General features: G+C 37.1%; 1 protein-coding gene across 19 annotated transcripts in view; it reads right to left on the bottom strand.

Annotated features, from left to right (window-relative positions):
- The window catches only part of NRXN2 (neurexin 2), a 973,084-nt gene that overhangs the window by 263,028 nt on the left and 694,898 nt on the right, over nucleotides 1-15,158 (bottom strand). For 4 of the 19 annotated variants that reach the window (XM_063438534.1, XM_063438536.1, XM_063438535.1 and 1 more), the window contains exon 1: nucleotides 1,736-2,678. The exons of the other annotated variants lie outside the window; for them this stretch is intronic. In XM_063438534.1, the coding sequence (XP_063294604.1) occupies nucleotides 1,736-2,006 (271 nt within the window). In that variant the 5' untranslated portion in view covers nucleotides 2,007-2,678. Of the gene's footprint in view, nucleotides 1-1,735; nucleotides 2,679-15,158 lie in introns of those variants that run through there. 19 annotated transcript variants of the gene reach the window in all.

Here is a 15,158-nt window from a genome sequence, read left to right as displayed (position 1 = left end):
TGTGGTTATATGGAGGACAGGTTCACATATTTTATTTTAGAAATAACAAACCTGTTACACCAGGCCTGAAGGAAACAAAAATCATATTTCAGGAGAAAGTAAAATAAATTAAATCCTACAAAATAATGATGAGAGATTTTGATGAATCCTAATATTTGCAACTCACCATAGTGTCATACAAGTTAAGTGTCCTATAAGACTACAATTCCCAAGGTAACAGAGGATACATTTTCAAATTTGACATTTTAGGAATATTAACCCTGGTTTACAAAAATAACCAAAAATAAAACCATGTTTAGAAATAACATAATAAATGATATCATAAATGAAAATTACTCGTAATTTACAATTATAGTAATCCAACAGTAACCTTAATTTGTTCAAATGTCCCCAAATTTACCAAAACACTGAAAAACTAATTGCCATCACTAAATATTTAATGGACAATTTCATGCTGATGCGATGCATCTGGATGCAGGTACATCATAAACGTGCACCTAAAAATCCTTTAAACATCATGAATACATTCACGTCTTCATCAAATAAATATGCCTTACAATAAGCCAGCGCTCAGTACACTCCCAGCCCCCATGCCAAAATCAATAGCAATTTCACTCAATATGGCTACCCTATAGAGTGTGATAAAATGCAAATATTCACCATATAAACACAAAGCTTCTTTAAGAACCTTGTATAGGAAATCTATAGAAACCTTTCCAAACTGCTCAACAGCTGCATGTCCTTCTACAGATTACATATGTTATATCCCATCTCGCACAATATCCTACTCCTATATTAAGTGTCTCTTTTAGAACATCACCTTGTCACTGGACAGAGACAGAGGACAATATAACACACTGATAGTTAAGTACCCCCAAAAAATGTAATTACATTGTCAACAGAGGGAAAGAAGCATAATAAAACACAAAACTCACAATTAGAATGCACACACACACACACACACACACATTTGTTATTGAACTACAATTCCCATGATTATATGACAGTCAGATGATTGCAGGACATTATGTAACTTGCAGTCCAAAATATCTGAGGGTGTAATCAATACACCTGCCCTACATTACACAAGACACCTAAAAATGTAAAGCTGTATTCAAAACGCTAACCCCCAGAACAGATCCAGGTTAAATATATTTCCATTGTACCTGTAGTCAATCTAATGTCAGCATATGATAGCAGCAGATGTGATACAAAATAGTATTTACTGTGATTGAAATTGCAAATTCCTGCTGTAAATCAGAATGTAAATTAAATACAAACCCTAATAAAGGTCCCGTTATAGGAATGATATCCATTTAAATCAATCATGGTGTTAAAGACAAAATGCTGAAATTATCATTTAACACAAAACATAATATTCAAGAATGAAAATAGCAAAATAATGCAGTAAAAAGAAGGCTGTATGTATCCTGTAAAATATCCCAATTTGCAAACCTCATTTCATGTCTAGGTCTCACGCTCTACATATGTATACCTACTGCAGCCATCTTAAAATTACCCAGTTGAAATATATTTTACTCCAAACACAAGTCCCCAGAACCATCAGCATTCATTCCTTGTGGACACCTCATATTGTGCAAATTGCACACTAGCTCCCAAATATGTAATAGGTAAAAGAGCTTTGTTACAAAATTAAGTTGCAAGATTTCCCATGGTCCTGTTTGCTGTGAGCAAGATATAGAAGCTCCCCAATTTGTCCCCATGGTATACTCACCATGCCCCCCCCTGGTTAAGAATGGGGTCCTGTTAATGGCGATGGGGACTGTCCCGTGCTTGTTATGGAAATGGTGCACATGGTGAGTAGTGCTGAGGCTCGATGATACCCGTGCTGTGTCCGAGACCCTGGCCAGTGCCAGGAGGCCAAGGGGCAAAAGGGTCCGAGCCCAGTGGCCGAGGCTGGCCATGACCCCCAGGGGGCTGTCTGATGCTCCACTGGGGGCCAGGAGAAAGGGCAAGCACAAGCCTCTCCTTTCCCAAATCAGCATGTCATGCTGACCCCCATTGCCCGTCTTGTGTTATCTCCCCCTTTGATACCCAGGTGGGGAGGGGGAATTCTTCTGTCTGGGAAGGAAGTGAAGGGAGGGTTACATCTGTGGGCTTCAACCCCCTCCAGCATCCATTGATCCCCTACAAAATCCAGACTAAGAACACGCCAGCAAAGGAGAACACTGATATGAAAATGGGGAACCTTGTATTTCTGGGGGGATCTCCCCCCCCCCAAGGTTCCAAAAAAATCAGTCTTTCTGTTGCCTTATCCTGAGATCCAAAAAATTGTAAGAGGTTTAATGAGTGCTCTGATTATTTAAAAAAATCTTCAATGTAGATAAATCTCATTCTTAGAAGCTGTGGGGAATCCAACATCATGGACAGTAAAAGAGAGAAATGGAGGAGGAAAGGAGGCTTGTGGCATAGGGAGAAAACAGATTCAACACACAAATATTCCGTTTCAGATGCCCCTGTGTCTTCAGAGAGGGTCTTCTAACATTCCATACCCCCAGCCAGAAGAGAAAATGCTCTGTGCCCCAAAAAATTCTCTCCCCTCACCAAAAAACAAAAACAAAAGAGGATTAAAAAAACGAGATGAGAATAATCAACAGCAGTGGAAAGAGAGAGAGATCAGCCTGTGTGTGCTGCAGAGGGAAAGAGGAAGGAGGGAGGGAGGAGAGAGAGAAGGGGGGAGGGTGGATGAGAAAAGAGAGAGAAGGTGGGGAGAGAAAAATCAGAGAGAGAGAGAGAGAAAGATAGGCAGAGATAGTAAGGGCAGAGAAAAAGATGCAAAGATAGAGAGATGCAGACAGGTGTATATAGAAAGGAAAAAAACAGGGACAGTGAAAAATGATTAGTATTTGAGAAAGGGAAACAGAAGCTCAGAGATATGTGCAGGATAGAATGAAAAAGACTGTCACAAGAAGAGAGGGGGAGTTACAGGGCAGACAGGAAGAAACACTAACCCAAACAGAGTGGGAGATGTACAATAAGAGTGAGAGAGGAATAGATGGGGAGCAAGAAGCAGAGATTTGGAAATAATTAGAAGGAGGAGGTGAGACAGGGAGAATAGAGAAGATGTGGAGGATGCAGCACTGAGCAGAGAGGAATATGAAAAGAGATTCGTAGAGAGAGATGAGGATAGAGACGTAGAGAGAAAAATAAGAATCCATGATAGTTAAAGGGATAACACTAATAGGAGAGTAAAGGAGATCTCAATACAAAAAAAGTGCTATGATATATAACACATGGGATGGCAAGACCCTTAAGGATAAATGACGTAACACAAAAATCTTGTCTTTCAAAATCCTACTTCAAAGCGAAACATGCGATGGATTGAGCAACAGCAGTGCTGTACATATCTGTTGACGCTAAGTGAGTAGACCACTACTTGACTGCACAGGGTCTTTAGGGATCAGTTTACAGTCACATAAAATGTAATTTGTTCATAAAAATTTACAAGAGAGTGTGATATATAAAATGCAAAAGAAAAAAAAGGTAAATAAATGATTGCAAAGGTTAGTGGCTCAGTGGTTGGGAGAAAATAAAGTTAAGAATAATTGAAACCAGTAAGACTGTAGATATCAGATGATAAAAAAAAAGGTAAAGAATAAGGTCGTGCTGAAAAGAGGGATCTGGGGGAGCAATAGGAGACCATCTAAATAAACACAGTACACAAAGAAAGAGACAGGTAAAAATCTACAAGAAAAGAGATAACATAGGATACATGGACTGATAATGAGGATGATTTATAAATCCATTCTCTAAAGCTTACACAGGATGCTTTTGCATGGGAGAAACTGAATAATGCAGTGGGATATTTTTTTAACACCCTCTGATCTTTCTCAGCGATACCTCCCCCCCTTTACCCACCGTGAAATAGCTTCTTCCCACGCAACCTATCCTGTACATCCTCCCCTTGATATTTCTACAAATAGGAGGGCAACGTGAAAAGAGGATGGACAGGGAAAGGCTTGAGAGGAGCAGAATTAAGGACACATTATAATTTAGAATAGAAAGGTGGAGGAAGTGAAGAACACTAACACATGTGATTGAGGTTGATGCCAGGAATAGATAATTAGATGGTAGCTAATCAGAGAGTTTCCTCCTCCACTGTTAAATAATTCAGATAAAGGGGAAATGGGGAAAGTGACAAGAAAAATAATGGTGGATCATTTAGCAAAAGGAAAAGTTGACACAAAATTCACAGAATTCAAAGACACCAGGATGATTGCCTGCGCATAATAAAAAATAAATAGAAAATATAATATGTTGTAGGGAAGGAATGGTATACTAGAGAGCTTAAACACAAAATGCAGAAAGGGAATGAGGAAGAGCTGGTTGAATAAAATTTACGAAAATGTTGTGGATGCCACAATTTTGTTTATGTGTGAGAGGAGAATGGTAGACATGCAGAGAAAAAATAAAGGATCTATATAAACTTAGAAGAAAAAAAATCTTAATTTCTTGTCATAATTTCTGTGACTTCAAAAACGAATTGCTATACATAGATAATGTTTAGAAAAGTGATGTTTCGTAACTGTGACTTTCGCCATGCATCTTTTATATATTTATTATTTATTGAATTTGAAGCATTATGGCTTGATAATGTGTTGTTTTAGTTTATACAGATAACATGTGTAGGACTTCCAAACTTATATATAATGTTCTTACCACATTTCATCACCCCGCTATAACCTCGGTATCAGTTCTGTACCTGCATTATATCAAGCTTTATTTCCCATGCCACTAGCATGATTACCAGTATCTTAGAATGCAGCTGTGACAGGTCCCTAACTATGTCATACTGCTATAAGTAGGGTCACAATGTCACCCAGAGACCTTTTACCCAGTGACCCTTAAAAAAGTACAGGATGTAGAGCACTTCATGTTTAAAATGAACTCAGCTCAAACAATGTATATATTGACAGCTAATATTAGTATCTTGGAAATTTGTGAACTATATTTCCCATGATACTCATCCAGACTAAAGGAGAGGTAAAGATTTTGCTATCATTAGCATACATTTCACAACATCTCTCTTCAACATGAGTCAGAAGAAAAGTGTGTTAAAAACGACTTTTTACTGGAGTCTATCATTTTAAAGGACCACTCTAGGCACCCAGACCACTTCAGCTTAATGAAGTGGTCTGGGTGCCAGGTCCTTCTAGGGTTAACCCATTTTTTCATAAACATAGCAGTTTCAGAGAAACTGCTATGTTTGTGAATGGGTTAAGCCTTCCCCTATTTCCTCTAGTGGCTGTCTCATTGACAGCCGCTAGAGGCGCTTGCGTGTTTCTCACTGTGAAAATCACAGTGAGAGCACGCAAGCATCCATAGGAAAGCATTATGAATGCTTTCCTATGTGACCGGCTGAATGCGCGCGCAGCTCTTGCCGCGCGTGCGCATTCAGCCGACGGGGAGGAGAAGAGGAGGATCGGAGGAGGAGATCTCCCCGCCCACCGCTGGAAAAAGGTAAGTTTTAAACACTTTCTCCTTTCCAGAGCCGGGCGGGAGGGAGTCCCTGAGGGTGGGGGCACCCCCAGGGCACTCTACTGCCAGGAAAACGAGTATGTTTTCCTGGCACTAGAGTGGTCCTTTAATTATGATATCTTGGATGTATACTCATTTGCATATGTCTACCCAGAATCCCTTACAGTAGTAACAACACTGCAAATGTGAGATTTCTGTGGGAAAAGTGAGTATTTTGGTTTGACAGATGTGTGCAGTTCTGTGTTTAACAATGAATAGACTATCTACTGACTTGATGTGGAAGGGGTTTTCAATCACTTATTTCCCCTACCATGACTTTCTTGATATATATTAGATGAAAGCATGCAAAGGTATTTGGCAGTCCAGGTAAGGTTTATAGTTTACCAATGAGTTGCAGAAGGGAATACCATCACAATGACTGTAAAAATATCAAAAGATATGTGAAACTGGTCCACAATGGGATGATCAGGCCCCTTATAACATCCTCACTGATTTATATACCCTGCTGGCTTCCCATTTCTTCTGTGAAGTCTTTATTTATCCATACCCACCCCCTACACACACACCCACGCACACACTATTGTGAAGGGTGCGATATGTATGGGTACAGGTTTATTGATGAAGGTCCACTAAACACACACTTTGGTGGGATTTATAGAGCAATTTCAATAGAAACAAAACCTTGGGGATATAAGGAATATACTTACATGTGTATCGCTGCAGAAATGCATTACAATTTGGCTGCAAAACTTATGAAAACTGTTGTAGAAGTAGCCAAGGATGTAAATCCGGCTTTGTTTGTTAAAAACCTCTCTTAAATAAAGAAATGTATTCACTTTAAGAAAATGTGTAAAAAAAAAAAAGCTAAATATTTTAAATAAAATATGTCTGTTTCTATTATGAGTGGTGGGTTTAACACAGTATGGCCATATAGTCTAATTAAATGCCCATATTTACTTGCCAATTTAGGTGATCTTAAGTAGCTTTGTAACATTTAAAACTGTATTTTGTGTGTGCACTCTTCCCTTAATCTATATTTTGTATTTCTGCTATTTTGACTATTTTAAGTCAGTAAACCCGACTATGTGAAAGGATCACACGGATGCAGGTAGAAAAAAACTTTCATACTTTACTTTCAAAGTATGTTTAATCTGTAAAATAGTCGAGGAACATATACCCACCACCCCAGTAAAAACATCGGATAGCTGGGCCAAACCATAAAAACTTAATAAAACATATCCCATAACAAAGTGATCACCATGGTTATTACAACAATATTTTCTGTTTTTACCTCTAACCAAAACTATTTTCTGTTTTTACCTCTATCCTTAGATATACATCTTTATCTGTCCTCTCCAATCCCTCTATTCTAGCAGCTGGTATTTTTATCTGGAAAGAGATTGCTGAAGCAGAAAATAACACGTAAGGAGAGGGTGAGAAAGAGACAAGAATAAATGGGAAAACAGAGAGAAGCAGTGGGAGAAGAGGAAGGGGGGATTAGAGTGCGAGAGTGCAAACCACTGGCAAACGGGCAATTACATAGAATATGAAGCTAAACTAATACCAATAATACATATTGCTGTAAGGGTTTTCAACTAATGTGCATTAGCACGCTGATTTCTCTACTGCAGCAGTATGTTTATCTGTTTTTTTAATTTTTATTATTATTTGCTTTTCATTGTATTTAAGTGTCCACATTAATTTTGTCATTCCCATTTTGCAAACAATTAGAATGAGAGAGTCAGTTTAGTTAAAATTATGCATACCTCTCTGGAAAGAATGCAACGAAATTTGACATTTATAAGTCACTGATGAAGGTTAAAAAAATAACAGTGTAGATTTTTTTTTTTTTCTTACTGACGTACGCCTTTCAATCAAAAAAGGTTGGGAATCATTTTTATACAGCAATCTTATTTGATACATATCCAATGAAAAAACCCTTAATAATGTCTCTCAATATATTTCTTTGCCATTGCTAACTTGCTGCCATTTGACATCTGGCTTACAAATAGCAAATATTTTTTTTCTCTAAAACAGGGCTTTATTTCATTTAAAATCATACCTTTGAGACCAGTTACTGTAATGACAATGCACTCCTTAGGGATGCATCCAACCAGCAAGAAGTCAATTGGACAACACTGCTCTAATTATGTTCATGAATACAGGGTTCATAGCTTGTGGCTCTCTAGATTATTTTTATGAATTACAACTCCTGCATATTTTAAATAATTAGCTGAAGGTGATAGGAGCTGTAATCAAATTACTAGTTGGGGAAAAAAGCAGAATTGTGATTTATGTGATTTGCAACCTCTTTTAGAATTATATATATCACAACACATTAATAAAATAATGGTAGAGGGTCACATGTTCTTCCATGTAGGTGTTTATTCATGACTCTCATAATCAATTGTTGAGCTGAATGTTTGCCATATTCAGATAGTCTTGTGAATAATTAAGCATGCACAATTTCATTTCAGATGTGCTGTCAGGTTCCATAAGAAAAAACTGTTTGCTACCAAAATCTACAGTATCTATACACCCTGTGCATCTAGTACTGAATGAATTTAAAGATGGTCTCTTCTGTCCATGGTCCTGAATCAAGGGCTTGTTCAATACATTTCTAAAGGCATTTCCCTGTGTTGCTTACACTTTAAAGTAAACCATCCCAGCTGTTTAACACAGCATGCTTTTTATATACTAATTAACATTGTTGTTTTTTTTCTGTTTTGTTTTTTATCACATTAGATCTTTTAAACTTTACAAATACAGCAATTTTTTTGAGGATTGTCAGTAAATTGGGAATCATGGGTGTACATCAAGTAAAATACAAATTTTAGCCAAAAATAGCTGAATTTAAAAAATCCACCAATTAATAGTTTAGTGAATAGTCATGTTTTATGAACCTACTGAATCAAACCTGCTCATTTTGCAAACCACTGGACAGAATTATAAATTACTACTTTTTAATAAAGTTAAATTATTTATGAAAATATGTTAATTGTCCTTTTCTAATTATGCTATTTTAAAATGCTATACATAAAACAATCTAGAACATTGCAAACATTTTCTATTAAGTATAATGGTTTAAAAAAATAAAAACTAGAGCAGCAGGTGAAGGCTATTAAATAAAATGAATTAGGGATTTTCCCAACCCCCACCCATGAGCGGCAGGGGAATCTTTAATTATATATTATACTAAAGTGGAACGAGACCCAAGGTCCACCCCAGCCTTCAACCATAAGCAGCAATTGGGGGCTCTAATTATAATAAGTCACACTAAATGTCCTGGTAGAGTGCTCTGATAGGTTTACATGCCAACCAATCAGAATGCACTGCCTTAAACTGCATAGTGTGGGAAAGCCCTAGTAAGTGCTTTTTCCTTTTATGCAACCTCACAGAGCCAGTGGACCAACTTGGATCTATTTTTATGCATCATGCTTTTTTATGATATTTGTATTGCAGTTCTTTTTTATTTTTATAGTTGAGATGAGACTTTTGTTTCTCATTTAGCCTTTTTTTGACTGAAGAAACAATGCAATAAAAAGAAAGGACATCTGGTGGTAAGTATAATTTATTTCTTAACATGAGCTTTGCTTATTATCCCCCTTCATTATTAAAGTGACAGGTCTAGGCAGGTATTTTTTATTGCGGGGGCTAGGGGATCCTGAGCCACTGGTGGAGATGGATTTTAAATTAAAGTCGCCAATATTTAAAGAGGTCCATCCCACCCCCTGTATATGATGTTGTTATCATTATACTTTAGCTCCCCCCAGATTAATATTTATTTTTTAATAGTGCCCACTCACCACCAGTGGCTGCCTCTGCATTATTAAAAGTAGAACTCCCACCCATTTTTTTCATGGGTGGAGGACTAGAGCTACACTGGGTTGTTCCATTTATTTCATTTAATAGCCCCCACCTGCTTATTTATTTTAAGCCTCAGGGTCAGGGGGGACCTGTGTCAGGTACCCTATTTATTGTATTATCAACTAGGCAGCAATAGCTGCTTTGCCACTAATCTTTTGTAATAGCGAGTAGTCATTAGCTGAATGAAGAAGACATGCCCTAACTCGGCATCATGGGTAAAGACATGAGGGCGGTTTTATATCTCAATTGATTTTTGGTCATTTTGTATTTAGTACGAATAAAATAATTGTGTAAATTTTGGACAAATTCACATTCATCCGAAAACAAATGCTTAGTGAGTACCAAAAAAGGGCTGGACTCCACAAACAGAGACACAATCATCTTTGGTAATTAAATATTGATTTTCCTATAGACTCTAACAGAAAATTAGAAGATAAAAAGAGTGATAAATGTATCCCAGGAGGCTTGTGATTGATTTACAATGTCTTATATTACCTAGGGGGGATTTAGCATTGTTGCATGGAGCTAAACTGCCAATGATCATATTCAAAACAATTTTGGTATTCAACTTTGCCAGCTTATAAAACAAACTAGTTAGCACCAAGCCATGCACTGAACTACTGCCACACAAATGTTACTACTACCTGGCCCTCTTCTCTTATTAAATTGTGCAGTTTATTTGCAAGGATTTTCCACAACCTCTACTGAGTAAAATGCAACGGAATAATCTGATGTAATTTATTTTATATATTTACTGTCAGGTGCATAAATATTGGGACATCGACACAATTCTAATCTTTTTGGCTCTATACACCACCACAATGGATTTAAAATTAAATGAACAAGATGTGCTTTAACTGCAGACGTTCAGCTTTAATTTGAGGGTATTTACATCCAAATCAGGTGAACGGTGTAGGAATTACAACAGTAAGTATATGTGCCTCCCACTTTTCAAGGGACGAAAAGTAATGGGACAATTGACTACTCAGCTGTTCCATGGCCAGGTGTGTGTTATTCCCTCATTATCCCATTTACAAGGAGCAGATAAAAGGTCCAGAGTTCATTTCAAGTGTGCTATTTGCATTTGGAATCTGTTGCTGTCAACTCTCAATATGAGATCCAAAGAGCTGTCACTATCAGTGAAGCAAGCCATCATTAGGTTGAATATACAAAACAAACCCATCAGAGAGATAGCAAAAACATTAGGTGTGGCCAAATCAACTGTTTGGAACATCCTTAAAAAGAAAGAACGCACCAGTGAGCTCAGCAACACCAAAAGACCCGGAAGACCACGGAAAACAACTGTGGTGGATGACCGAAGAATTATTTCCCTGGTGAAGAAAAACACCACAACAGTTGGCCAGATCAAGAACACTCTCCAGGAGGTAGGTGTATGTGTGTCAAAGTCAACAATCAAGAGACGACTTCACCAGAGTGAATACAGAGGGTTCACCACAAGATGTAAACCATTGGTGAGCCTCAAAAACAGGAAGGCCAGATTAGAGTTTGCCAAACAACATCTAAAAAAGCATTCACAGTTCTGGAACAACATCCTATGGACAGATGAGACCAAGATCAACTTGTACCAGAGTGATGGGAAGAGAAGAGTATGGAGAAGGAAAGGAACTGCTCATGATCCAAAGCATACCACCTCATCAGTGAAGCATGGTGGTGGTAGTGTCATGGTGTGGGCATGTATGGCTGCCAATTGAACTGGTTCTCTTGTATTTATTGATGATGTGACTGCTGAAAAAAGCAGCAGGATGAATTCTGAAGTGTTTCGGGCAATATTATCTGCTCATATTCAGCCAAATGCTTCAGAACTCATTGGACTGCGCTTCACAGTGCAGATGGACAATGACCCGAAGCATACTGCAAAAGCAACCAAATAGTTTTTTTTAAGGGAAAGAAGTGGAATGTTATGCAATGGCCAAGTCAATCACCTGACCTGAATCCGATTGAGCATGCATTTCACTTGATGAAGACAAAACTGAAGGGAAAATGCCCCAAGAACAAGCAGGAACTGAAGACAGTTGCAGTAGAGGCCTGGCAGAGCATCACCAGGGATGAAACCCAGCGCCTGGTGATGTCTATGCGTTCCAGACTTCAGGCTGTAATTGACTGCAAAGGATTTGCAACCATATATTAAAAAGTGAAAGTTTGATTTATGACTGTTAATCTGTCCCATTACTTTTGGTCCCTTAAAAAGTGGGAGGCATATTTACAAACTGTTGTAATTCCTACACCGTTCACCTGATTTGGATGTAAATACCCTCAAATTAAAGCTGAACGTCTGCACATCTTATTTGTTTCATTCCAAACCCATTGTGTTGGTGTATAGAGTCAAAAAGAATTGTGTTGATGTCCCAATATTTATGGACCTGACTGTATATAGGAGTCTAGCCAATTCCTTGGTTTTGCACCCCTCCCTGTCACAGGTGCCTCATCCCAGGGAAGAGATGGATTCCCCCCCCCCCCCAACTAAGTAGCTCATTTAACGGGCGTTTGGCTGTTAGAGTAGGACCTGCCAAAGATGGGGTATATTGACGTTGTGGCAGGCATATGCAATGTATGATCATATAATGTAACTAAACTGAGTTCAGTCGGCACCAAAGTTGCTGTTTAGTAGATAAGGGAGTGTGCTGGATTTTCATTTTTATTTGACTGAACTCATTTTACTGTTTGACTGATACTGAAACCAACCAATCACGTTGTGGAGAGTTTTAAAGCTAGCTTGTGGTGTATTGGTATGTCCAGATTACTGTATTTCTGGTCTATGGATTGTGGTTACATTTTTCTTTCTAAGTTTTCCATATTTTTACAGAGGCAATTTCCTTGTTAAGTGGATATTTTAAGCACCATAGTTACTATAGCCCAATGTATGGCCCTGACACTGTCCTCTGGTTCTCTGTCAAACTATCTCTGACCTGTTTAATGAAAAGCAAGGTGGCCTGGCCACTTGTTCGGCACATTGATATCATATTCATATCCGCATTGCGAATGAGGAAGTGTAGGAATGGTGTATATTTACCTATTTAACCATTTACAATGATTTTATTTTCCTAATGGCTAGGAAAAGTTTTCTGTGTTAGAATGGTATATGCATGTGTATTTTAGAGGACCAGGAGAAGAAGGGGGTATTAATTTACAGTAAAGTGGTCATGTGTTTGGAGGCCTTGGCCAAATGAAAGTGAAACCTGGGCTACTTTTTTGTATGTGTTTATCCGGGTTATCTGTGTGCATATTTGCACATAGGAGACAGTGAAGCAGCTAAGTATGTTGACCAAAGGTAATATTTTACCAATTGTAGTTGATGTACCAATTTTAATGTTGACCCACATCTCACTATTTAGCACAGATGCTCACTTTAATTGTGCTACATAACCAGTTCCCACCAAAACACCTACTAATAGTGTAAATAAACACAATTCTAAATACAGAACAAATTACTTAACAATTGTAAAAAAAAATGTATTGCTAGTTTTATAAACATATATTAAATACCTTCAATCCATGTAACCCCTTAAGGACCAAACTCCTGGAATAAAAGGGAATCATGACATGTCACACATGTCATGTGTCCTTAAGGGGTTAAAAAAAAAAAAGCTAATCTAATGTTCAGTTTATTGTCTTTAAACATGAAACAAACCTCCTTTCATAAGATTCATAGATCTGTCCTATTATTTTCTCACATATTTGCGGTGCAATGATATTCAGTTATAGTCATCAGCCAGTTTTCAAATTGCTCTAATTAATACATTGCTTTTAATAACCAATTAAATGTGATGGGCATATCATCGAAGGGCATGTTTACATGTTTGCTGATATACAATTTCAGTGATCTACAAATGGAGTAGTGCAATCAGATTGAGAGTACCACAAAGGAATGGGTTTTCATAAAGAAAACAAGTTATCATATTTGTTGGGTAATAACACGAGTTTTCATATCAAAGCAAATGAAGCGCACTGACTCAAGTGAACTCAAGCTTAAAGAAAAGCAACACAAAGCTATGGGTTGAATAGTGCACTGTGTTCATGATACAGAAAAGTGAAGGCCTATTTAAGTCTCAATAACTTATTCGAAGAGTTTACATTAAACTTTAAACCTCTATCCAAGGGTGAAATTCAGGTAATTAAGCACTAGGTATTTTATTTTTTTTTCAAAATGGAGTCAAACTACCCATGTTTCATTAAGGACATTATTAAACCGTCAAAGTGTATTTTTAAATTACACAGGACCTGGTTACATGACCTAATTCTACTCTTTCTCATGAAGTAGTTTTCATTCCTGTGCTGTACAGTGGTTCTGTAAAACCTTTCTTTGGCTTAGTCATATCATAAAACAAACTGTATTGATCACAACACACCTGCATTCTTTATTTTGTTTTCCATATGTAACATGCTTGCAATAATTTTTTAAGTCAAATTTGTTCATATGTAAATGTTAACATGCCGGAACTGGATTAGTGTATAGTGTCCCTTAAAAAAAAGAGTTGTCTGTTCATGCACATTTTATGGTATTGATGGAAGTAACCGGACAAGCAAGGTCAAGCTACCCCCACAACTCAACAACGCACACATGAACTAACCACAGCACTTCCAAGAAGGGTAGATAAACATTAACCCTTTGCCATGCAGTCATCTGCTATAGGATTTTTTTTTAGCAATTGACGGCAATTGCTATGTTGTACTTTATGAATGCTACTCAGTAACATCATAGCAGTGTTGCTGAAGGCAACCTTTCAAACCTTTTTCAAGAATATTTTGATTCACTGCATTTGGATTAAAAAGCAGAAGACAAGGTCATTTATGTTGGAATCAGAAAAAAAGGAAAATTATTATCATACATTCAGAGTTTTTTATTTTTATTGTGATCTATAGGAAAAATAGAATTCAGGTGATGAGGAAAAACAAATAATTAGTCAATGTCTGGCCTACTGAGTTTTACTGAATCCTTCGTCTCAGGCCAACTTTATCTTATTTTTTTCCATTATAACTATTTCTCTGATGGAATAATGTTGATTTAATCAGCTTCATGCTAACCATAACCAAATACACAATATACTAGAGTATTCAAAGTTATAATAACATAAAAAATAAAAATAATAAACCAAGCGATCCAGGGTACAATCTGATTGCCATGTTGTTATCATAAAGGGTTTTTTTTCCATCTCAAGACAATATTGGAAATTGATTCAATATAGGACTTTTGCCTTTCAGCTTAACAGCAGTTATACGAATGTGTCGCAGGTTGAATTGATTTGTTTTCTTACCTTCGTATTACCGTATCTGTTATTGAATGGAAAGTTAAAATTAATAAAAAATAAAATCAAGTACTGTTGTAAAGTATTCACAAGCATGCTACTGAACCGAAGTTAAAATCTGTTATCAAAATTATTATTATTTTTCTTTGAAGGCCAATTTTTTTTCAAGGTTTAGAGATTAGCTAATTGTATTATAACTGGGATACTGCTAAACCAGTACTGCTAGTGGTCCCTGATGACTGAACTGAAGACATTTTATTGGCTTAAAATATAACCATGAAAACAAAGGGGGCTTATTGTACATAGGTAAACACTTAGAAAGTAGCGGAGGCAGAGATAGACACCAGATAAGAAGTCAAACCATTTTAAGATGTTTTGATCACTTACAATATGACACTCCTGGCCTCAGATTCACAATTGCCCGTGTATTAGTTGTGGTGTTTGGAGTGTTCCTTTAATTATATACAGCTATGGTGGTTTGAGTCTAAGCTCAACTATTCTGCAAAATGTATACACAAAAACCAAAAG

This window comes from Pelobates fuscus, chromosome 12, assembly GCF_036172605.1.
Source record: "Pelobates fuscus isolate aPelFus1 chromosome 12, aPelFus1.pri, whole genome shotgun sequence".
NCBI lineage: Eukaryota > Metazoa > Chordata > Amphibia > Anura > Pelobatidae > Pelobates > Pelobates fuscus.
Note: the sequence above shows the minus strand (reverse complement) of the source record. Positions and strands in the feature narration are given on the sequence as shown.